This window comes from Triturus cristatus, chromosome 5_2 (genome assembly GCF_964204655.1).
Source record: "Triturus cristatus chromosome 5_2, aTriCri1.1, whole genome shotgun sequence".
In the NCBI taxonomy this organism is placed as follows: Eukaryota; Metazoa; Chordata; class Amphibia; order Caudata; family Salamandridae; genus Triturus; species Triturus cristatus.
The window spans coordinates 18,515,457-18,540,528 of record NC_140588.1 but is presented as its reverse complement, the minus strand read 5'-3'; the positions used below and the strand labels follow the sequence as shown (position 1 = coordinate 18,540,528).

The following is a 25,072-nucleotide window of genomic DNA, read 5'->3' as shown; positions in this document are numbered from 1 at the left end:
TCCACGCCCCTATGGGATTCTGGTACGCTGGAACACTGGGCACCCTAGGCACACTGCCGGTATTTGACAAATGAGAGCTCTATTATCAATTAGCCCTCTCCAAAACATACCGCTACTTAAAGATCTGACACACCCTCCAAACAGCACTGCCTAGGGGTGAGGAACTGCCTAAATCTGAAAGAAACTAGTTAGTTATAGATTCCTTACCTTAGAATTACCCCCAGGCATCAGACTGGAGCCGGAAAGTTTATTCGTCAGCAGTACTTTTGCGCAGAAAGGTAACATCGGTCGGCTCCGAGTTTGTCGCCGGCATCATGGTCGCCTGGATGATGTCGCGGTAGCTACTTAGACGCCGCCCTCGTGTGCTGACGTCAGTTCTTTCTTTTTCTACGCCAGCCAGCGCAGATCCGGGAAGAACGGTTCCTCTGTCATTTTTTTACTACGTTTTCTCGACTTTTGTCGACATCTTGTTTTGAGTCCCCGACTATGAACCGGTGCACGAGGGATGCCCGGTTTTAAGGCCTGCGGTTCCTGTACCCGATTGATGTCGGTGATGGATCCGCACCGCGTGTGCCTCTATTGCCTGGAGCACGACCACAACCCCAAGTCGTGCTCCGACTGTCAGTTGTTGATGCCGAAGGCTTTGCGGGAGCGGTCCCGAAAGTTGCTTTAACGACGGCAGTCGGCTCCGCGTCGTTAAAGGTCCCGGTCGAGAGGGCGGTCGAGGGACTGGTCGCGGAGCCATCATCAGTCCGGCTCGAAGTCTTCGCACTCTGGGTCGGGTAAGTCGAAGCATAAGAAGTAGTCGAAGAAGCATTGTCGCTCTTCGCCTTCTCCTCGTCGGTCGGCTGACTCGAGAAGGCACGCAGGTGGTGCCACTCCCGTGGCTCCATGCGCTAACCCTGAAGGGTCCACTCCCAGCTTCCCTCCCTTTCCGGGACCCGGAGCAACCCCTGTCCAGCTTCGTACGTTCGACGAGGCAATGCATGCCATCTTTGGGCAGACCGACCCTGCCAGCGCACCTTCAGGCCCCGCGGACTCGGTTGGGGGGCCTACGTCTTTGTAGGCCCCCCTTGGATCCATGCCTGGTTCCCGATCGGCGCCGGTTGACCTTATTACACCTCCACAGGAGCCGCTTCCAACGGCACCACTACCGTGCCCAACGCTGGACGGCCCTCCGGCCGGCGTCGACACCAGCCTCCTTCCTGACGTGGACACGGCGCTGGACCGGCATCGACCGATGGATCCGGCGCCAGGTGGGTCTTTCATGCCCCTGTTCACTTCTGGGGCCCCTTTCCAATCACATTGGCAACCAGAGGAAGATGAGGAGGACTGGGAGGGATCAGGTGACCCTTTAACTGACCAGCTTGGTTCTGAACAGGACTGGAAAGAGGAACTGGGGAATGCCAGTGGTCTTGACACTTCACCCAACCTTGGCATGTTGTCACTTCCTACCATGGCTACGGAGGAGGGAGCGTCATACCCTGTGGTGTTGAGTAGGGCGGCCGAGGCTCTCAACCTCAAGCTTCCTGCGGTGGCGGTCAGGACTAACCTCCTGACTGAGGTGCTTCAACCGGTGGCGAGCTCTTCAGAGACCCTAATTCCGTTTAATGAAGCCCTCGCCTGGTCCAGGCCCAACACGGGGGCTCCCGTGGACAGAATGATCGCCAGACACCATCGCCCGATGCCACCACCCGCTCCGGGCGACCCCACTTTCCTCTCCCAACACCCCACCCCGGAGAGCTTGGTGGTCCAAGTCTCCACTCTAAAAGCACCTTCCCTACCACTCCACCGGAAAGGGAATCCAAGAAGATGGACCATCTTAGGAAGAAAATTTGGTCTTCCGCCAGCTTAGGGCTGTGGTCCGTAAACACTGCATGTCTCTTGGGCCGTTATTCGCACTCAGTGTGGGATACGGTGGCACAAATGCTGCCTCAGTGTCCGGAGGAGGCCCGGGCAGTGCTCTCTCAGGCTGTTGCCGCCGGGAGAGATGCAGCTAAGTTTACGATTCGTTGTGGGCTGGACACCGCTGACTCTCTAGGCAGGACTATTTCAACATCACTAGCGCTTCTACGCTACACCTGGATGAGGTCCATTGGCTTTTCAGGGGATGTCCAGAACACCTTGATGGACATGCGCTTTGATGGCCGTCGCCTTTTTGGCGACAAAGCAGACCACGCCCTAGAGCGCTTCAAGGACTCACAGGCTACGGCCAAGTCCTTGGGCCTCTCCTCCCGTCCGACGCAGTCTGCTTTTCACCCCTTTCGTGGATACGGAAGGGGTGCCCCGCTACGTCCCAACCAGGGCCACAGGCTGCAGCAAGTTACCCAATATTCGCGCGGCCGGGGACATGGGAACCAGCGTAGTGGTTCAGGGGGGCCAGCAGACGGGCCAGTCCAGCAACCCCCCTCCCCCCCCCCTTTGCAGCAGCCTCCAAACCTTCCTAGTCTGACCATTCAAGCCCATCAAACGCAAGTGGGTGACAGGATTCGCCATCACCTCCCCCACTGGCGCACCATCACTTCGGACAGGTGGGTTTTGCAGGTAGTCTGAAGGGGCTAATCCCTCCCCTTCGAGACTACCCCTCCAGCGATGCCACCTCGTTACCACTGCATGTCGGAGGATCGTCTGGCACTTCTGCAGCAGGAAGTTACGGCTTTCTTGGCCAAGAGAGCCATCAAGCGCGTTCCTGTCCCAGAAGTAGGTTGTGGTTGCTACTCCTACTACTTTCTGGTTCCCAAGAAAGACAAGGGCCTGCGTCCTATCTTGGATCTCAGGGATATCAATCGCTTCCTCCGGAAGGAGAAGTTCAAAATGTTGATGCTTGCTCAGGTCTTGTCCGCCCTCGACCCGCAAGACTGGATGGTAGCGTTGGACTTGCAGGACGCTTATTTCCACATCCCCGTCCTGCTGGCCCACCGGTGTTACCTGTGGTTCACGGTAGGCCACAAGCATTTTCAGTTTACCGTGCTCCCCTTTGGCCTTACCAGCGCCCTTCGGGTGTTCACGAAAGTGATGGCTGTGGTCGCAGCTCATCTGCGCAGATCAGGGGTTCCAGTCTTCCCCTATCTTGACGACTGGCTGTTTAAGGCGTGCTCGCCCCAGGCAGTCGTCACCCGCCTTCCACCTCCAGGCTAAGGCCGACCTCCTGCATCAGCTGGCGTTGTCCATCAATGTGCCGAAGTCGCACCTGATTCCCTCTCAAAAGCTCCTCTTCATCGGAGCAGTTTTGGACACGGCACAGTTTCGGGTCTATCCTCTCGAAAAGCGAGTCCGGGACATTCAGGCTATGATTCAGATCTTTCAGCCCTTGTCCCGGGTTTCGGTCAGAATGACCCTAATGCTGCTGGGCCTGATGGCCTCCTGTATCCTGCTGACCAATCATGCCAAGTGGCATATGCGGACTCTGCAGTGGGACCTGAAGTTCCAGTGGACGCAGCATTGGGGGAATCTGTCCGACTACGTTCAGATCTCGGAGGGCATTGCTCAACAACTTCAGTGGTGGCTCACGAACCACGATTGGGTCAGTGGCAGGTCCCTCTCCCTTCTGGGATGGGGCGGCCACATGGGTGAGGCGTAGATCAGAGGCCTCTGGTCTCCGAAGGAGTCTGGGCTTTACATCGACCTCCTGGAGCTCCAGGTGATTTGTCTTGCACTGAAGGCATTCCTTCCCTCTGTCCGGGCAAGAGTAGTGCAGGTGTTCACGGACAACATCACCGCCATGTGGTATTGCAACAAACAGGGCGGGGTGGGGTCGTGGACCCTATGTCAGGAGGCCCTTCGCCTCTGGACATGGCTGGAACATCAAGGCATTTCCTTGGTGGTTCAACACCCAGCAGGTTCTCTGAACGCCATGGGCAGATGAACTCAGCCGCAGGTGCATGATGGATCACGAATGGCATTTTCACTCGGAGGTGGGGCAAGGTCTCTTTCAACAGTGGGGAGAGCCTTGGTTAGATCTATTCGCCACCGAGGAGAACGCGCAATGTCAGCAATTCTACGCGTTGGAATTTCCAAGGCGGCACTCGCTCGGTGACGCTTTTCATTGCGATTGGAGTTGCAGTCTGTTGTACGCCTTTCCGTCTATACCACTTCTGCCCAGAGTGCTGAAGAAGATCAGGGGCCACCGGGCCCAAGTCATTCGTGTGGCTCTGGATTGGGCACGAAGAGTCTGGTATCTCGAGCTGCTCAACATGGCCATCGATCCTTCGATCAGACTGCCTCTTCAGGAGGATCTTCTGTCTCAGCAGCAGGGGGCGGTCCTACACCCGAACCTGTCCAGTCTACACCTCCTTGCGTGGAGATCGAGCGGCGGCAGTTGACGTCTTTTGACCTGCCTCCCAAAGCCTCTGACGTAATCTTGGCAGCCAGGCGTCCCTCCACTAAGACTGTATACACCTGTAGGTGGAACACATTTGTGGCATTGTGGCATGGTGCACAGCAAAGGCTGTGGATCCCCTTTCTGCCCCTCTCTCTGAAGTACTCTTGTTCCTTCTCTCTTTAGCCCAGCAGGGCTCTGCTCTTGGCACTATTAAGGGCTACCTTTCAGCCATCTCTGCTTTCCTTTGGCTGCCTGATCACCCTTCTGTTTTCTATTCCCCGGTAGTTAACTGTTTCTTGAAAGGCTTAATGCATCTCTTTCCTCCAATTCCTTTCGTTATGCCTCAGTGAGACTTGAATCTTGAGCTGACTTACTTAATGTGCGCTCCTTTTGAGACACTTTATAACTGTCCCTTACGTCTCTTAACTTGTAAGACTGCTTTACTGGTATCCATCACTTCTAGCTATCGCCTCTGCCAGAAGAGTGAGTGAGCTCCAGGCTCTTTCTTCTAAACCTACTTTTCTTTCTGTTCATCCGGACAAGGTGGTTTTAAGGACATGTCCTTCTTTCTTGCCAAAGGTTGTCACGCCCTTCCACATCGGGCAGACCATCACTTTGCCCACCTTCTTTCCGTCTCCTTCAAAAGTTGGAGAGGCTCCACCGTCTGGACCCAAAATGTGTTCTCTTGTTCTATCTGAAGCGCACACAACAGTTCCGGGTGGATGAACAGCTCTTTGTTGGCTACGTGGGCACCAAAAAAGTTCGGGGCGTGCACAAATGAACCATCTCTCAGTGGGTCGTTCTGTGCATCAAAGCATGTTACTCTTTGGCTATGAAGAAGCCTCCTGTGGATCTCACAATACATCGTAAGTAAGACTTTTCTTGGCTTGAGTTATAGTTACTGTTTTCCCCATGCAAATCAACAGTTCAACACTTTTAGGCCCCAAATCTCATAACATGGGTTCCTATGGTAGAAAAATGGTAACTGGTTTTGCAGGTAAGTAAGCGCCTTACAATTGGGGGTTATGACCAAGGTTCCCCAAGGTCTAGATAGGCACTCGAGTTGCACCACCACTGGCACTAGGGCGGCTGGGTGCAGATTCCAACAGCCCAATGTTAGCCAATAGGGCAAAGGGGGCCTTCAGTTAGGGGCTGCTTATGAGCAGGCCACTCGGGTGTGGGAGCAAAGCTCCTGGGGTTAAGGTCAACACTGCAGGGGCTAACAATCCGCGCAGGAGCTGCACCACTAGCAGCACTGGGGCTACCGGGTGCAGGGTGCCAAGAAGACGTCGGGGATTCTGTGATTGGCAATGGAGAGCTTCAGTTAGGCAAAGTTGCTGCAGGCTCGGGCACGGAGACATCCTGAAGGTGTCAACCGGCTGTAGACATGAGTTGGGATCTTGGGGGGATGCTTAGTCGCCGTCGGTTGGGCCACCCAAGGCCATGGGGCGTCGGGTGCAGGGGTGTATTCTGGCTTTGGGTTTTCTTACCAGCTCCGGCCGCCATCAGGGGAATCATTCAGGCTGAGGCTGCAGGCATAGTCTTGAATGAGGTAGGGGGATCACCAGATTCCAGGTCAAGATCGCTGGGGAGGCTTCCTTGTGGTGTTTGGCCACTTGAACTTGGGCCGCGGGCATTGGGTGCAGAGTGGTGCAGAATCGCGGAGTCGCCGGAATCTGGATTCTGTGGGTGAGTCTTGGCTTGGGCAAATCTGGTGCTCACTGGAGACTGAGTCTGTAAGATGGTCGCAGGGCAGGTCCTCCGGGCTTTGGGGATGCTGGCCGCTGTACTTGCTGGGTTCTTGATGTAGGCAGGTCGTAGACTGGACAGGCCGGTAGGGCTGGGGCCAAAGCAGTTGGTGTCCTTTTCTTCCTGGGTCAGCACAGCTCTTCAGTCCTTCATTCTTCCTCGATTACGAGGAGGCAAGGTTCTGGGTCACCCCTAAATACTAAATTTAGGGGGGTTAGAATGGGTGTGCAGGTCGGGACCAGTGGGTCCCATCCTTGAGGTGGTTACACCAGTATGCCACCCTCCAGTAGGAGAGGGGCATGAGCCTCTTCCTGATCGGTTGGGTCCCTTCTTCTTCAAGATGGAGGGGACTGAGATGTGTGTTTCACTTTGCCTCCCTCCACCTGAGGAGTGGGGTTGGCAAAGGTGGGCACACCTCTTCTCCTAGCTTGGTTTTCCCGCTGATTCTCCTGCCCAAAGTGCGGGGCAGAACCGGTGGGGGCCAGTTGCTGGGCGCAGGAAAAAGCAGGACAGCTCACAAAGGCTGCAGGCCTTTGATGCTTCCCCTTCGTGGACCCAGCCCATCCTGGGGAGGAGACATGACACCTCTGCCCAGAATGGGCTTTGTTTCTGGACCCAGAGAGCGGAGGCTGTCTCCCCAGGTGTCCAGAAACCTGTCTGGTGGTGGCACATGGAGGTCAGCCATTCAGGATCCACACCAGGGCTGGTTGTTTTTCAGGGGGCGTCTCTAAGATGCCTTCTGAGTCCATTTTACATAAAATCGCACACTTGCATCAGTGTGAGTTTAATGTGCTGAGAAGTTTGCTACCAAACTTCACAGGTTTTAAGTGAAGCCGTTATGGAGCTGTGGAGTTTGTAGTGACCAACTCCCAGACCATATACTCTTTATAGCTTTACTACGCTTGCAGTGTCTAAGAATGAACTAAGACACTGTAGGGATACAGGGCTCATGACACTGGACCCTCACCTGAGTGCTAGTGCACCCTGCTAGAGGGGTGGCTTACGTAGGCCTCTGGCAGTGGGTTGTAGGCATGGCACTCAGGGATGGCTGCCATGTGGACTCTTCACTTTTCTCTGCACCAAAACACACAGCCTGCAGTGGCAGTGTGTGGGTGTTAAGGTACATGGCCTCTAAGGGTGGCACAATAGGTGCTGCAGCACTTATTGGCCTTCGCTGGTTACAATGCCCTTGGTACCATTTACAAGTGGCTTACCTATGGCCAGAGATGTGTCAATTGTGGATACAGAAGAACACAGGCTCTGGGAACCTGATTGGCAGGTACACAGGGCACACCAAGTCAAAAGTGCATCATGTGTTGGGCAAAAAGTGATGGTAACCATGCAAAAAGGGGCACTTACCGACAAGGAGTACCGAAAAAAGTTTGTGCGTATGGTCATTGGGATTCCATATTTTGATCTGGTCATCGGGGCCAAAAACACAGTGTCCTCAGTTTTGTGCCATCATTTACCTCTGGCTGGTTCCCTGGGGTTGCCTTAAGGGACAGCAGCAAGTATTTCCACTTATCCTGCGTCTGTCAAAAGCTAATGGCTGAAAAGAGAAGATGCAAAGCCCTTCTCTATGTATATTGAAAGCAAAAGTACTGTTCTGCTGCTGTGCAATCAAAACCCAGACAGAAAAGGGTTGAAGTGAAGTTCCAGAAATTGGGCTGCACTTAAAAGAAAATATGAGTGGAGTTTCACATTCTTGTGCTGGATGTCCGAAAAGCCCTGCACTATTTTATTGGAAAAACTAATTTCCTTCAGCCGTTAGCCACATTGCATTAAAATGACCAAGAAGGTTGGCAATAACATTCTCTGAAAGAGTAAATTCTGCCAACAAACTCTGAAAGAAAAAACTTTGCATTGCTTTGTTTTGTATGTTGATGGATTCATAATTGTGACACTATAAATACGGGGTCATAGGATGGGGGAGTCCTACTTTAGATCTCAGAATGGAATCTATACCATTAAATTCTCGCGCCTATCCCAGTAGGTTCAGTTAATTTTATCCTTACAGCCCTGTTCTTAAACCTGTCGCCCTTTATGTTTTACTAAGTTGGTCTAGGGTGATAAAACGTTTAAGTATTTTCCCCATAGTTAGCAAATACTCTGTGATTAATTTGTATTGATCATTTATTATTCACAAGGAGCGTCAAAACAGTTTGTATAGCAACCTTTGTTCTAAGTAACTATAGATTATTTTGGTTTCTATTCACAGTGTTTGCAGGACGTTGGTTAATGTCATTTTGGACTGGAACTGCTAAAATCCATGAACTATACACTGCAGCTTGTGGACTGTATGTTTGCTGGTTGGCCATTCGGGCAGTGACTGTGCTCTTGGCATGGATGCCTCAGGGTCGACGAGTAATTTACTTGAAAGTCAGAGAATGGTCTCTCATGGTAAGTCACTAGTTCAAATAAACCGAACGCTTTCAAGATTGTCAACTGTGAAATGTCATCTTAGTTCTCACCTGTATTCATTAATGTACCATATTTAAATTTCAAAGGTTTATGCACTATTCCACAACAAATTGACATTTTTTTCCCCATGCACTGTGTAAGGAAGATCTGATAGAGATATTCAGCCGCAGAGTCCTTACCTTAGAACTTTCAGGCGTCCGGCTGGATCTGGAAGATTTTGATAGCAGTACCCCTGCGCGCCGATAGGAGGCGTCCGTCGACTTCAAATTATGTCGTAGGTGTCAGTTTCATTGTGGTTATGACCTCCGTTACGTCTATATAGGCAACACTTGTTCGCCCTGACGTCAGTTCTTTCCGCACCAGCCAGCACAGATCCGTCAAAGGGAGCTACCCCCTGTCATTTTTTAACAGACGACTTTAACTTTTTGTCCACATTTTTGGGTGTGTAGGATGTCTAGTAGGAAGACCTCTGGGCTCAAACCGTGCAGCGCTGATCACTGCGCTATATCGGTTACGGGCGTCCATCTAGTATGTCTTTGTTTCCTGGAGCGCGACCACGACTCGAAGTCGTGCTCCGAATGCCGGGCCATCGTGCTGAAAGCTTCGAGGGAGTGGTCCCTAAAGCTGCTTACGGCCCGGTGTCCGGTGCCTTGGACATCTCCCCGAAGATCTTGTTCCTGCTCCCGGTCTCGGTCGAGAGGAAGGTCTTAGCGCCACTCTGGGGGATCGAAGTCTTCTTCCTCCCACTTGAAGTCATCCAGGTCAGGTAAGAAGCATCACAAGAAACATAAAGAGTCAAAGCATGCTTTGACTTCGCCCCGTCAATCACCTGACGAGCTGCAGGAGTGTCTGCATTCAAGGCCCCATTCCGCAGAGCAGGTGCCTGGGTCGGCTCTGCGTTTCCTTCCCTTTCCAGGGCCAGGCACGACCCCCTCCCAGTTAAAAAAAAATAATAATAAAATGAATTATGACGCCATATGCACCAAATTTGGGCCGCCTGACCCTGCCAGCATGCCATCAGGCCCGGCAGGCTCAACGGAAGGAGATCCCATGGGTTGCATGCTGTCTGCTCTGGCCCCGGCGCCCCGGACTCCTCTTGGATCTGTTACTGGATCTGGACTGGCGCTGGTCGTACCTACTTAACCTTCCCTGACGCCGCGCCTGACACAAGACACTCAACGTCGCTTGCGCCCACCGGCGGTACCTTCCTTATCATTATTCCAGACACTGCGGAGCTGGCTGGGCATCTGCCGAGACCGGAGCTGTTGGGCTCCTTATGTCGTGCTTTGTGCCTTATTTTGAAGGGCTAGGATTGGATGAAGATTGTGAGGAGCAGCAGGATCCCTTAGAAATCCCACTTTTTTACAAGGAAATGGACTGGTACGAGGATCTGGATGATTGCAGCGGATTGTACATTTCCCCAGAGCCTGGCTTGCTGTCTCCCCCTAACCTGGCTATGGAGGAGGGGGCCTTCATTTGCAATGGTGATGCATCGGGATGCGGAGGTCTTGGACCTGTAGCTTCATACAGTGGCGGTGAAGACCAGTGTCTTGACGGAGGTCCTATAGTCTGTTGTCTCCACCTCGGAACCCTTGCTGCCTTTCTGTGAGGCCTTAACAGACGTTCTACTGGGTACCTGGTCCAATACCGGCACAGGGGCTCTTTTGAAAAGAACTATAGCCCACTGCCATCGCCCTGCTCTGGGCGCCCCAGCTTTCCTCTCCAACCACCCAATCCCCAGAGAACTTGGTGGTCCATGCTTCTACCTCTCGTGGCCCGTTACCTTCTGCTACCCCGAATAGGAAATCTAAAAGGCTGGACAGCTTTGGTAAGAAGATCTTTTCTTCCACCAGCCTAGCATTGCAATCGGTAAACACTGCATGCCTCTTGGGACGTTATTCCCATTCACTATGGGAAACGGTTGTGCAAGTGCTGCCACAAGTCCCAGAGGAGGCCCAGGCTGTCCTTTCCCAGGCTGTTGCTGATAAAAAAGATGCGGCAAAGTTTGCCATACACTGTGTCCTAGACACTACAGACTTGTTGGGAAGAGTGATTCCCTCAACGGTGGCCATTAGGCACCCTGCATGGCTGAGAATGTCTGGCTTTTCAGGGGATGTCCTAGCCATCCTTATGGAGATGCCCTCTGTTGGCTCTCGTCTCTTCGGAGACGGGGCGGATGTGGCGTTGGAGCGTTTTAAGGAGTTGCAGGCCATGGCCAAGTGCTTGGGCCTTCTAGTTTCACCCCAGCCTGCATCCGCCATTCGCTCCTTTCATGGCTTTGAAAGGGGCTTCTAACCTCACCACCCTTACCCCAGCCAGAGGACCGTGCAAGTTCACCAAACTCTGCGTGGCTATGGTTCACCCCGACCGTGGGGTCGCGAGGCCAAAAGGCAGGTCAGGCCATGAACCCCTCCGCCTCCAAACCTTTCTAGTCTGATCCTCCCAGTACATGGGCGTCCAGTTGGTGGCAGGATATGCCATCACCTCCACCACTGGCGAGATATCACGTCATACAGGTGGGTTTCGCAAATAATCCGAAGAGGCTACTCCCTCCCCTCTGAGACTACCCCTCCCTCCATAGCTCCAACATACGATCGTCTGGCAGAGGTTCACCTTAATTTTACTACGCAATGAAGTAAAAAACTTAATTGGCCATGGGAGCTATAGAGCAGGTTTTCGGTCAGATATAGTATGTGGTTGCTATTCCTGCTATTTTCTGGTTCTAAGCAAAAAATAGGGAATGAAGCCAGAGGATTCAACGCCGTACAGCCCGAAACAGTCACTACAATAGACAAAAGATCAAGTAGAAAAACCGTTGCCCACCTCAATGGTCAGGTGCACATTGACCATACATTACACACATTTATATACCAAAAACGAGAGGCAACAGGAATCACTTAACACATTTAGTATAGACAAATGATCGTAAGTTTTGAATGTGATGCAGAATATTTCTTTGTTTCCAATATAGCACAGCCAATGCATGTCACCTTACAAAGGCTTCATTAGGGCTGCAAATACGAAGAATACATGTGTCACAATTTGAAATAAATACAGGCTAATATGTACAAGCTAATAGTTAAAATGCTGATATTTTATAAAACAAAGCATGCTAACTACATACAATTCTATAGTTACATAGCAGACCAGCATTCCAAAATGCAGTGTCCTATTTACACAAACCAGAGACATAAGAAATAAACAACAATTGCTCAATCCTTCTCACTGCAAGGGTGAGAGAGTTAAAAATCTCTTTCTGTGCCATCCTAAAACCATTGTTTCTCTTTTGAGAGACCAGCAACTCAAACATGTGTAAGTGCAAGCTCAATTGCTTGACAACACCAGACAGCATAAAACCATGATTCTAAATAAGGCAGAGGAACGTGATAAGTAGTTCAATATTAGACTACATGTGCACCCAAATCCAGTTTAGTGTTTTTAAGTTAAAAGATGTTTGGAGAGAATATGAGTTTGAGAGACACCTAGGAAGGTCCCCATGCTACTTGTGTATGCAAATGTGATCTAAGAATAAGGAAAAGACCACATTTATTGGTGGTCTGGTACCCAAATATCTGAACCACTGGGAATGCTAGGACACTCCGGGTAAGAGGGGAGCCATATCAGCATTCTAAAAGCACAGAAAATCAATATAAATTGATATTTCATACATTTATTTCAGAATCCATTCTATGCTAAGCTAGCATCAAGCAAGGAATGTCTTAATATTCCAAACTTGCATGCTATTTAGTATTAGTTTCTGATCACAATATGTTTTATTTTATGTCTCATCCAGTGATCACTGCGTATATCTCCTGATTAGACCATGCGTGGCGTCCGTACAAGTGCATTAATCATATCTGTCCAGTGATTCTTAATTCCACATTTTCTTCTAGATGGAAAAAAGAAGCAATAAACCAATTGATCTTGAAATAATGTTCAAAAAAGATATAATAGAATAGCTCCCTATTTCTGTAAATGTCAGCAGATATCTTTTTGTGACAAGTTCCTTTAACTTACTCAAATTCATAATGTGGTGCACAGAGCTTCACTATGGTAAAGACTATATTCGAATCGGACCATCATCCAAAAAATAGGTATATGTATTTAAACTTTAGTGAGCCCAAAGTTTTGATTGGAAAACATCAAGTTTGGAGAGACAGGATAAAGCTAAAAACAGTTTTAAGAGCAGGTTGTGTTAATGATACGTTAATCAACCCGACCCTTCGATTATTCAATACAAAGGGAGGGATTTTAGTACATAGGAGTAATTGTCCCACCCGAACCCGTTATCATTAAAAGGGAAGTTTTATTACCTAGGTGGTAATGTTCATCATGTGTTTCTCTGAGGCAGTACTCACATGAGAAATAGCTGTAGGCACATCAGATTCCAGGTTGCTTGCAGTTCTGTTATTTGCAAGATGAAAAAGCCAATCTGAAAGAAACACGTTAGTTAGATTCCTCACCTTAGAATATCCCCAGGCGTCAGACTGGATCCGGAAGATTTTTCGTCAGCAATACCCCTTGCGCGTCGCTAGGCGTCGTCTGCGGCTCCGCGTCCGTCGTCGGCGTCGTGCGCCGGGATGACGTCGTCGGAGTACTTAGACGCCGCCCTCGCGCGCTGACGTCAGTTCTTCTTTTTTCCGCGCCAGTAAGCGCAGATCCGGGAGAGCTACCCCTTTTAGTCTTTTTTGACTAAATCTTTTTTGATCATTTTTGATCCTTGTCTGTCGACATCTGGTGCCGGTAGGATGCCTGGGTTCAAGGCTTGCGAGGATTGTCATCGACTGATGTCGGTGACCGATCACCACCGCCGGTGCCTCTACTGCTTAGGCCCCGACCACGACGCGGAGTCGTGCAACGACTGTCAGGCCCTGACTTCGAAGGCTAGGCGGGAGCGGTCCCGCAAGCTTCTCGAGCTTCGCCACTCGGCTCCGCGTCGTGCGCGATCCCGGTCCAGGAGGAGGTCCAAGGATCGCTCGCGGAGCCCTAGCCGACGCCATCGCTCGTCCGGCTCCAAGTCGTCGGGTAAGTCCAAACGCTCAAAGAAGTCCAAGAGGCGACATCGCTCTTCGGACTCCCCTCGCGCGACTCGGCCGAGGGTCAGGGTGGTTCCACCCCCGCGGCTCCGGCGGAGCCGCAGGTGCCGCGTCCGCCCCCATACCTTCAGGTCCCTGGGGCTGACGCGGCGCCGGCGGAGATCAGTGCCTTCCTCTCGGCCATGAGGAGCCTGGCCCCGCCGTCGACGCCCGCTGGCGCGCCTTCGGGCCCCGCGGACTCGACTGGGCGACCTCGCGTGCCGGCGGCTCCGGCCCCGGCGCCGTCGACGACTCCGGTCTCGACGCCGCAGGTCCCCGCGGGGCCCTTGCCTGGGCCCCAGTCGACGCCGGTTGACCTAGTCACTCCTCCACCGGCGCCGACGCCTGAACCACCGACGCCGTCACCGGCGCCGCCGACGCCTGTGACGCCGACACCCCAGTTTAGCCCTCATCCGGACCCGACGCCGGCACGGCGTCCGCCGACGCCGCATCCGACGCCGCTTGAGTCCTACCATCTCTACAGTCCGGTTCCGATCATTCCTCCTGTTTATCAGGAATCGGAAGAAGGGGGCGACTGGGAGGGGTTCGAGGACCCTCTGGCTGTTCAGTCACAGCTTTCTCAGGACTGGGCAGATGAACTGGGGGAGGCCAGTGGGCTGGACACCTCGCCAGACACTGGATTCACTTCTCCTCCGACCGTGGCTTCGGAGGAGGGTGCAGCATTTTCTGTGGTGCTGCGCAAGGCGGCCGAGGCCCTTGGGCTCGAGTTGCCTGCCGTGGCTGTGAGGACTAACATCCTCACTGAGGTGCTTCAAACCTCAGCAAGCTCCACTGAGCCTCTGCTGCCGTTCAACGAGGCCCTCACTGACGTTCTGCAGGGCACCTGGTCCAAGCCCTCCACAGTTCCTCCTGTGGATAGGAACGTTGCCAGGCGCCACCGCCCTGCCCCGGGCGACCCCAGTTTCCTGTCCCAACACCCCACCCCCGAGAGTCTGGTTATCCAGGCCTCTACTTCCCAATCCTCCTTCCCGACCGCTCCGCCGGATCGGGATTCCAAGAGACTCGAGCAGTTTGGCAAGAAACTGTTTTCGTCCCTTAGTTTGGGCCTGCGGTCCTTAAATACCGCCTGTCTCTTGGACCGTTATTCCCATTCCCTGTGGGATACGGTGGAGGACGTGCTGCCCCTGTGTCCGGAGGAGGTCCGGACGCGTCTTACCCAGGCTTTGGCCGATGGGAGGGATGCAGCACGGCACGCCATACGATGTGGGCTTGACACCACGGACTCGCTGGGTCGGGCGATTTCGACCACGGTGGCGCTCCGCCGCCACGCCTGGATGCGGTCCACGTCATTTTCCGGGGATGTCCAGACCACCCTCATGGACATGCCCTTTGATGGCACTCGCCTGTTTGGTGAGAAGGCGGACTGTGCGCTGAACCGCTTTAAGGACTCCCGGGCTACGGCCAAGTCCTTGGGCCTCTCGGCTCCGCGGGCGCACACCTCCGCTTTTCGCCCCTTTCGTGGCCAAGGAAGGGGCGCCTCCTCACGTCCGCAAAGCCACCAGCCGCAGAACCAGCCTGCGCGCGGTCGTGGACGTGGCTTCCGCCGTGGCGGAAATGGAGGCCGACGTGGTCAGCCCACTTCCACCCCTGCAGCATCCGCCTCAAAGCCCTCCTAGTCCGAGCTTTCAGGCCCATACCACGCCAGTGGGCGGCAGAGTTCGCCATCACCTGCTCCACTGGAGGTCCATAACATCGGACAGGTGGGTGCTGCAAATCGTCCGAAGGGGCTACTCCCTCCCCACCGAGACGACCCCTCCAGCCATGCCACCGCAGCACCACCGTATCTCGGGGGATCATTTGCATCTTCTCCGCGAGGAAGTTTCGGCTCTCTTGGCCAAGGGGGCCGTCGAGCGCGTTCCGAGTCCAGCAGTAGGTCGTGGTTGTTATTCCCACTACTTTCTGGTTCCCAAGAAGGGCAAAGGGGGCCTACGCCCTATCTTGGACCTCCGGAACGTCAATGCCTTCCTCCGAAAGGAAAGGTTCAAGATGCTCACGTTGGCTCAGGTTTTAGCTGCCCTAGACCCTGGAGACTGGATGGTAGCGTTGGACTTGCAGGACGCATATTTCCATATCCCCGTCCTGCCGGCCCACCGGCGTTACCTGCGGTTCACGGTGGGCCAAGAGCACTTTCAGTTTACCGTGCTCCCCTTCGGCCTCACCAGTGCCCCTCGGGTGTTCACGAAAGTGATGGCGGTGGTCGCAGCTCATCTGCGCAGATCAGGGGTTCCAGTCTTCCCCTATCTCGACGACTGGTTGTTGAAGGCGGGCTCGCCCCAGGCAGTCGTCTCCCACCTCCAGACTACGGCGGATCTCCTGCATTTGCTGGGGTTTTCCATCAACGTGCCGAAGTCACACCTGAGTCCCTCTCAGAAGCTCCTCTTCATCGGAGCGGTTCTCGATTCGGCGCAGTTCCGGGTCCATCCACCGGAACAGCGGGTCCGGGATATACGGGCCCTGATTCCCATCTTTCGGCCTCTATCCCGGGTTTCGGTCAGGCTAGTGTTGCGGCTTCTGGGGCTGATGGCTTCCTGCATCCTACTAGTGCATCACGCCAGGCGGCGCATGCGGGCTCTGCAGTGGGACCTGAAGTTTCAGTGGGCCCAGCATCACGGCAACCTGTCCGACCATGTCTTGATCTCGGAGGGCACTGCACAGCAGTTGCAGTGGTGGCTCACGGACCGCGAGTGGGTCAAGGGCAAGAGCCTCTCCCTTCCCCAACCAGAGCATGTCGTAGTGACGGATGCGTCCCTCCTGGGATGGGGTGGCCATATGGGAGAGGCGGAGATCAGAGGCCTCTGGTCTCCGACGGAGTCTCGTCTCCACATCAACCTGTTGGAGTTGAGAGCGATCCGGCTTGCACTGAAGGCCTTCCTTCCCTCTGTCAGGGGAAGTGTCGTGCAGGTGTTCACGGACAACACCACCGCCATGTGGTACTGCAACAAACAGGGCGGGGTGGGTTCGTGGACCCTTTGTCAGGAGGCTCTGCGCCTCTGGACATGGCTGGAACACCAGGGCGTCACCCTGGTGGTTCAACATCTGGCGGGCTCTCTGAACGCCAGAGCAGACGAACTCAGCCGCCGGTGCATGATGGATCACGAATGGCGTCTGAACTCCGAAGTGGCGCAAGGCCTCTTTCAGCAGTGGGGAGAGCCTTGGTTAGATCTATTCGCCACCGAAGAGAACGCGCAATGTCAGCAGTTCTGCGCGTTGGAATTTCCAAGGCGGCACTCGCTCGGCGACGCTTTTCGTCACGAGTGGAGTTGCGGTCTGTTGTACGCCTTTCCGCCTATACCACTTCTGCCCAGAGTGCTGAAGAAGATCAGGCACGACCGGGCCCAAGTCATCTTGGTGGCTCCGGATTGGGCACGAAGATACTGGTATCCCGAGCTACTCAGTCTGTTGACCGATCCCCCGATACGTCTGCCCCTTCGGGAGGATCTTCTGTCGCAGCAGCAGGGGACGGTCCTCCACCCGAACCTGTCCAGCCTCCACCTCCATGCGTGGAGATTGAGCGGCGGCAGTTGATGCCATTTGACTTGCCTCCTGAAGTCTGTGATATCATTCTGGCAGCCAGGCGTCCCTCCACGAAGTCGGTATACGCCTGCCGGTGGAACAAATTTGTGGCATGGTGCACAGCAAAGGCTGTGGATCCCCTTTCCGCCCCTCTTTCTGAGGTTCTCCTCTTCCTTCTTTCTCTGGCCCAGCAGGGCTCTGCCCTGGGCACCCTGAAAGGTTATCTTGCTGCCATCTCCGCCTTCTTGCGGCTTCCTGATCAGCCTTCTCTTTTCAAGTCCCCTGTGGTTACACGCTTTCTCAAAGGCATTACACACACGTTCCCTCCTGTCCCTTTTGTAATGCCTCAGTGGGACTTGAATCTGGTATTGACATTCCTGATGTGCGCTCCTTTCGAGCCTCTTCACAATTGCCCTCTTCGTCTTCTGACTCTAAAGACTGCTTTTCTGGTAGCCATCACCTCGGCTAGACGGGTGAGTGAGCTCCAGGCTTTATCTTCAAAGCCTCCTTTTCTATCTGTTCATCCGGACAAGGTTGTCCTTCGGCCTCGTCCCTCCTTTCTTCCTAAAGTGGTGACTCCATTTCACCTTGGGCAGTCTGTCACCTTGCCCACCTTCTTTCCGCCTCCGCATCCTTCCAAAGAGGAAGAGAGGCTCCACCGTCTGGACCCAAAACGTGCGCTCTCCTTTTATCTGGACCGCACCAAACAGTTCCGGGTGGACGACCAGCTTTTTGTTGGGTACGTGGGCGCTAAGAAGGGGAAAGCTGTGCACAAACGAACCATCTCTCGGTGGGTCGTTTTGTGTATAAAAATCTGCTATTCCTTGGCTAAAAAGGACCCTCCTGTTGGGCTGCGCGCCCATTCTACTCGGGCCACGGCGGCTACTACTGCCTTGGGACGGGGAGTCCCTTTGCAGGACATCTGTCAGGCGGCGACGTGGGCTTCGCTACACACGTTTGCCAGGCATTATTGCCTTGACAGCCAAGTCCGGAGGGATGGCTTCTTTGGCCGTTCTGTCCTCCAGGACTTTCTGGTGTGATCTTGGTTCGCAGACCCACCACCGGGGATGGTATTGCTTGGGTATCTATTCTAAGGTGAGGAATCTAACTAACGTGTTTCTTTCAGATGAACAAGTTACTTACCTTCGGTAACGATGTATCTGTAAGAAACATTAGTTAGTTAGATTCCTCACCGACCCTCCCATCCTCCCCGTTCTGCGAACTGACATCTAGGGTTAAGGTTATCCTTTTCAGGCCCCTAGATTTTATTTTTGGCACCAGTGTCGGTCTTTGCATGGCTCTGCGTTCCTGGCGCGGAAGGCTATGTACAAGAACTGACGTCAGCGCGCGAGGGCGGCGTCTAAGTACTCCGACGACGTCATCCCGGCGCACGACGCCGACGACGGACGCGGAGCCGCAGACGACGCCTAGCGACACGCAAGGGGTATTGCTGACGAAAAATCTTCCGGATCCAGTCTGACGCCTGGGGATATTCTAAGGTGAGGAATCTAACTAACTAATGTTTCTTACAGATACATCGTTACCGAAGGTAAGTAACTTGTTCTTTTAGTCAAAACATCCCAATCTGAAAAAAAGAAATGAATACCCTACGCTTCAACATGCAAAGAATAGGATCAAGTCTTTTCCTTCTAATGAGGCGGTGTATTCATATGATGTGCAAAATTATTTAATTCAGTTAAGACCACAAAATACAGTACCAGTGGTGACCAGGACATCGTGTTGGTTAAAGTGTAATTGGAGCTCCCACGGCAGGAAGTGAAGTACAAACATCTTACAAAACCCTGAATGGCAAAGGTCCCAGTTGCCTTGCAGAAAAATTCATTCAATACCTGCCACCCAGGTTCCTACTCTCAGGAACTAAGTCTCTACTCATTGCACCACGTTGCAAAAAATCGCGTCTGGGTGGTAAAGCTTTCTTTCACCTAGCCCACTTCTATTGGAATCAACTCACTATCCATTTTCAGCAATGCCCTGATCACCTTCAATTCAGAATGCTCCTCAAAACTGTACTGTTTTAATCTTGTCCCACCTCTCGGCCTGCTACAGCTCTTCCACAGCACAGAGATACCCCTTTGAGGGTGATTTGGGTGCTTTATAAATGAATTATTAAATTGAAATTAGATGTTCAACCCATGTCAAACAAGAGCTAGTAACAGTACCACACATTCACAGTAGAAGATTCCAAACCTCATGGTACTCGGTGTTTAACCTGTGTCAACATAACGAGAGCCCGTAACCGTACCCCGCACGCATACGTACGTGCTCTATGCAATGACTAGATTTAGTGAAATAGTTTGTTCATTTAATCCCAGAGTGGTTTCACTACATATATCGTGCAGGCATTGTCCAAACAAACATTGTTGCTGTTCCTCCATACCCACCACTGTAATGTAACAAAAGCCCCTTTCGTATTTACCAAATATTATAATTACTTCTTTTAAACAATCAACAAAGTCAATTTAGCTCCAAATTGGAGTGCCAATAGCGCAAACGTGCACCATATAGGTTCACCAAGACTTACCCGTGTACGGCGCCACAGATTGCGTCCTGTCTCCAACAATATCAGGAACGTTGAGGTGGGTCCTTGGGTGCTGGATTCGGGGGTCACACCCGCCAAGCCTGGCCTGTGCCGGAGTAAACAAAGACCACAAGGACGTCCCCCCGGCGACTGTGACCCCGAATTCAGCACACAAGGGCCCACCTCGACGCTCCTGATGACGCCTGCAACCTCAGAACCAGGGTCCCCTCCAACCGCGACCAGCAGAGGGTAAGATTTCCTGATGCCAAAAGGCACTCGGTGCCCTGCGGCCCCCTGTGCCCAACTCCTGGGTGCCTACTGTTAGACCTGGCACCATTGGCGTGAGTCTCCCTTCCTTTTTTCGCTGTGTCTCCTCTGTTTTTGCTGGTTATAGATGCTCTGGGCGCTGTGCCGCTGCCATTCAGTGCCACAGCGCGAATGCTCCCTTTGTAAAGATGACATATGAATTGGTACATCCATGATTGGCTTATTCAGTTTACCTGTTAGTCCCTAGTAGCGTGGCCGGTGTGTGCCCAGGGCTGGTAAACCGAATGCTGCTGGTGGGCCTGCAGCACTGGTTTGTGCCACCCACAGAAGCAGCTTGTAAAGTGTGTCTCAGACCTGCCACTGCAGTGTCTGCGTGCAGTCCAGAACTGCCATCTTGGCTGTGAAGTGCACCCGCTTCCCAGCCCCTAAAACCTTCCCTTGGCATCATGTAAGCCCCCCTTATGATAGGGCGCATTGTATGTGTAAGGTAGGACATGCCCTGTTGTATGTAGCATGTCCTAGTAGTGAATTACACCCAATTTCGTTTTTCACTACTGTAAGGCTACCTGTTCTCCATAGGCCAGAATGGGAGGTCTGGGCTATTACATCCTATAGTCCTAACTGACCCACAGAACATGGTAGAAAAACGAATCTAGTATGCCTGAGCTCAGAATATTAAAATACATCTTTTAGTGAAGGTTATTTTTATATTCTGTGTTTGAAACTAACACTTTTAGAGTATAGGTACTTTCTTGCCTAAGCCTTCCAGTTGCTCTGCTATTATGTGTATTGGCTGTCTGGTTTTGGAGGGACAGGGCAGGCTGAGTCAGACCTGGGTTGAATAGAGCCACCTGCCTAGGTGTGAGGGGAGGGGTAGCTCCTGTACTTGAATAGGGCTGTGCCTGGCAAGGTGAAAGCTGGCTCCACCTCCCACTGTGCGTCTGAGGCAGACCCCCTCTTTCTGAAAGGAAGGATGCAGCCTGATCAACAAAGTGCTCCAGGGCTGGGCAAAACTGGTTCTGGCTGGGTTCAGAGGCTTGGGACCCCTAAGAACAAAGACTTTGGGGGTATAAATATTTGTGCACAAACCCCTACAATTTGTATTGCTCCTGGATAACAAGAAGAACCTCTGTCCGTGTGGCTACAGGAATCTGCAAGAGAAGGACTGTCCTTGTGCCTTGTGTGCTGTTTCTGGGACTGGCCTGCAGCTGTTACTACTGGACTTCAAGAAGAGGAAAGGAACTTTGATTGGACTTTTATTTCTTTTGCTACAGCAACTACCCAAGGGCTAGGAGAGAGCTAGCCTCCTGCTGGAGTCTCAGGCACATCAGACTCCACCATCAGCCTCCTGTTTCCTCCCAGCGAGGATTACTATCTGCAGGTGAGGCTCCTGTGTGTTCCAGGACCTTTATTTCTACTGTTGAGAAGAGGGCGCTGAAAATCGTCGCTAACCTCCGTTAGCGAGCCGCTGCAGCTGGTGAGCGTGAGAAAAATCGCCACTCCGCTGTCGCCGAGCGCTCGCTAACCCCGAAGATCGTCGCAGCACCTGTCGGCGGGCCTGAAAATGCCCGCTATCCGAAGATCGTCGCAGCACCTGTCTGCGGGCCTGAAAACGCCCGCTATCTGAAATCATCGCAACAGGATCATCGCAGCGCGGACGCCGAGCGTTCGCCATTTTCCCCGCATCGAATCCGGATCGTCGCTCCCTCGCGGAGCGCCATCTTTGTCAACGCAGCAAGATCGCACACGCAACAGGCTCGGTGCATCATCCTCCCTTCGCGGCAAGGATTTCATCGCATCACCGGCTTAGCGTGAGGAAGTTTGTCGCTTTGTCCTGCCCGCAACCCAGCGCATCATCCCCCCTCGCGGTAAGGATTCAACGCATCGCTGGTTAGCGTGAGGAAATTTCTCGCTACAACTCCTTAGCGACATTTTTGTTGCTTTGCTCCAGGAACCAGATACTTTGTGAGTAAAAGGGTCGCAGAGACCACTGCCTTGAACTAAACATCATTTTGTGCATCCAGAACTATTTTTCCTTGCAGCATTTCTAAAGTAATTATATTTTTATAGTATTGTGGATTTTTACTGTTATTGGTCTTGTGATTAAGTCTATATAAAAATACCTATTTTTCATAACTACTTGAGTGGTGTCCATTTGTAGTGTTCCTCATTATATTACTGTGTATGGTCATAAATGCTTCACACACTGCCTCTGAGATAAGCCTAGCTGCTCGTGCTACGTTACCACAGGGTTGAGCAGGGGTTGTCAAAGGGTGTAGGCTGCTTACTCTGACTTAGGAAGAAGGGTCCCTACTTGGACAGTGGCCAGCCATTGCCAACTAGAGACCCCCATTTCTAACACCCACCTATCCTCCAACTTTCCAACTTACCTCTCAAAGTGGTGGTCGCACCTGAAGAATCTTCGTCCCCGAGTTTCCAGCCTTTGTTCGTCCTTGAGCTTCTCCATTGAAATCTATTGAGCGCCCGACGGCTCAAAAGCACCCTGCACCCAGCCGCCCGAGTGCCCCTGGGAGTGCGACCTCTGTCCTAATCTACTTCCCCATTTGCTCTGAGCAAGTGACCAGGAGCCCAGCTCCCACAGCCGTATGGCCTGCTAGCCAGCAGCCACCAACCAAAGGCTGCCTGCCTCCCATAGGATAACATTGGGCCTAACTCACACTGCACCCGGCTGCCCCTATGCCGCTGAGGGTGTAACAACTGTACCTACCTGACCCTGGGAGACCCCTGAGCCTATGCCCAGAACCATAACTCTGCCAGTGGAGTACTTATCCAAAAGCCGATAACGCACTTTTCTTCCATAGGGTAACATTGACTGGTTTCACTAGGAAATTCTTCTGTGTCGAGTTTTGAAACTTTAAAAAATTCATCTAAAATCAGCCAAATAACGAAAACGAATTTACACACCTACTATCAGGAGAGATCCCAGTGCTGGATCTTGGTGCCCAGCACTGACTCTGCAAAGTAATTACAACCGTACTTACCGCTAACTTGATTTTCCTCCATAGGATAACATTGTCTGGTTTTTGCCAGAAATTCTTCTGTCGATTTTGCAAACTTACAAATATTCGTAAAAAATCGCCTGTATAACAAAAACGCATTCTTTCAACTGTTTACAGGAGATGCACCAGTATTGGATCCAGGATCCAACACTGAGTTAGAAAAAGTAACGATAACCCTACTTACCTGCTATGTGAATTTCCTCCCATAGGATAACATTGGTGATTCTGTGTGAAAAAGTTTGTCAACTTTTAAAATACAATAATGTTCCTTAAAAATCACAACTGTAACCAAAACGTTTTTACTCAACTGTTTACAGGAGATGTCCCAGGACTGAATCTAGGATCCAGTCCTGTGGTACAAAAAGTAATCCAAAAAGTAATCAATTGCATTTGATTAGGAATTCCCATTGAGCTCAATGTATAATTATGTTTGAAATTGTGTTGCCCATTGCAACAACTGTATCTATTGCATTCAAAAGTCTATTGCCTATTGAAAGTATTTATCTAAAGCATCTCATCTGAGAAAGTATATTTTGATACCTATTGTTGGTTCCAAAATAAAACAACTATATATTTTGAATCTGAAAGAAACACGTTAGTTAGATTCCTCACCTTAGAATATCCCCAGGCGTCGGGCTGGATCCGGAAAGATTTTTGTAGCAATACCCCTTGCGCGTCGCTCGGCGTCGTCTGCGGCTCCGCGTCCGTCGTTGGTGTCGTGCGCCGGAATGACGTCGTCGGAGTACTTAGACGCCGCCCTCGCGCGCTGATGTCAGTTATTCTTTTTTCCGCGCCAGACAGCGCCGATCCGGGAAGAGCTTACCCCTTAGTCAATTTTTGACTAAACTTTTTTGACTCTTTTTGGTCTTCTGTCGACTCGACTCTGGTGCCGCTAGGATGCCTGGGTTTAAAACCTGTGACTCCAGTCATCGACTGATATCGGTGACGGACCACCATCGCCGGTGCCTTTACTGCCTGGGGGCCGACCACGACGCAGAGTCGTGCCCCGATTGTCAGGCCTTGACCTCGAAGGCTAGGCCCGAGCGGTCCCGTAAGCTTCTCGAGCTTCGGCACTCGGCTCCGCGCCGCCCACGGTCCCGGTCCAGGAGGAGGTCCAAGGACCGGTCGTGGAGCCGCAGTCACCATCATCGCTCGTCGGGCTCGAAGTCTTCAGGTAAGTCGAAGCGATCTAAGAAGTCCAAGAGGCGACACCGCTCTTCGGACTACCCTAGCCGGTCGCGCAACTCAGCCGTGGGTCAGGGTGGTCCCACCCCCGCAGCTCCGTCGGAGCCACAGGAGCCGCGTCCGTCCCCATACCCGCCGGTCCCTGGGACTGACGCGACTCCGGCGGAGGTCAGTGCCCTCCTCTCGGCCATGGGGGGCCTGGCTCCGCCGTCGGGCCCCGCGGGCTCAACTGGGCGACCTCGCGTGCTGGCGGCTCCGGCCCCGGCGCCATCGACGACTTCGGTCCCGACGCCGCAGGTCCCCGAGGGATCCAGGCCTGTATCTCTGCCGGCGCCGGTCGACCTCACGACGCCTCCTCCACTGGCGCCGACACCGGTTCCGGCGCCGTCTCCGGACGACGCCGTTCCCCGGTTTAGCCCCTGTCCGAGCCCGGTGCTGGCGCGGCGCCGCTGGACGCCGCACCCGACACCAATGGATGAGCGTTTCATCTACCGCCCGGCTCCGATCATTCCTCCTGTTTATCAGGAATCGGATGACGGGGGCGACTGGGAGGGGTCTGAGGACCCTATGGCCATCCAGGGCCAACTTTCACAGGACTGGGCAGACACACTGGGGGATGCCAGTGGTCTGGACACTTCCCGGGTCGCTGGTTTCATCCCTCCTCCGACTGTGGCCTCGGAGGAAGGTGCAGCTTTTTCAGTGGTGCTGCGCAAGGCAGCCGAAGCCCTGGGGCTCGAGTTGTCTGCTGTGGCCGTGAGGACTAACGTCCTCACAGAGGTGCTTCAACCGTCCGCAAGCTCCACAGAGCCTCTGCTGCAGTTCAATGAGGCCCTCATAGACGTTCTGCAGGGCTCTTGGTCCAAGCCCTCCACAGTTCCTCCTGTGAATCGGAACGTGGCCCGGCGCAACCGCCCTGCTCCGGGCGACCCCAGTTTCCTGTCCCAACACCCCACCCCCGAGA

At 52.9% G+C, this 25,072-nt stretch overlaps 1 protein-coding gene across 1 annotated transcript in view; it reads left to right on the top strand.

The window, feature by feature from the left end:
* Positions 1 to 25,072, top strand: part of MARCHF6 (membrane associated ring-CH-type finger 6) — a 1,340,093-nt gene that overhangs the window by 1,013,739 nt on the left and 301,282 nt on the right. Inside the window, exon 21 of the mRNA XM_085606770.1 lies at positions 8,289 to 8,470. Within this exon, the coding sequence (XP_085462896.1) occupies positions 8,289 to 8,470 (182 nt within the window). The remainder of the gene's footprint in view (positions 1 to 8,288; positions 8,471 to 25,072) is intronic.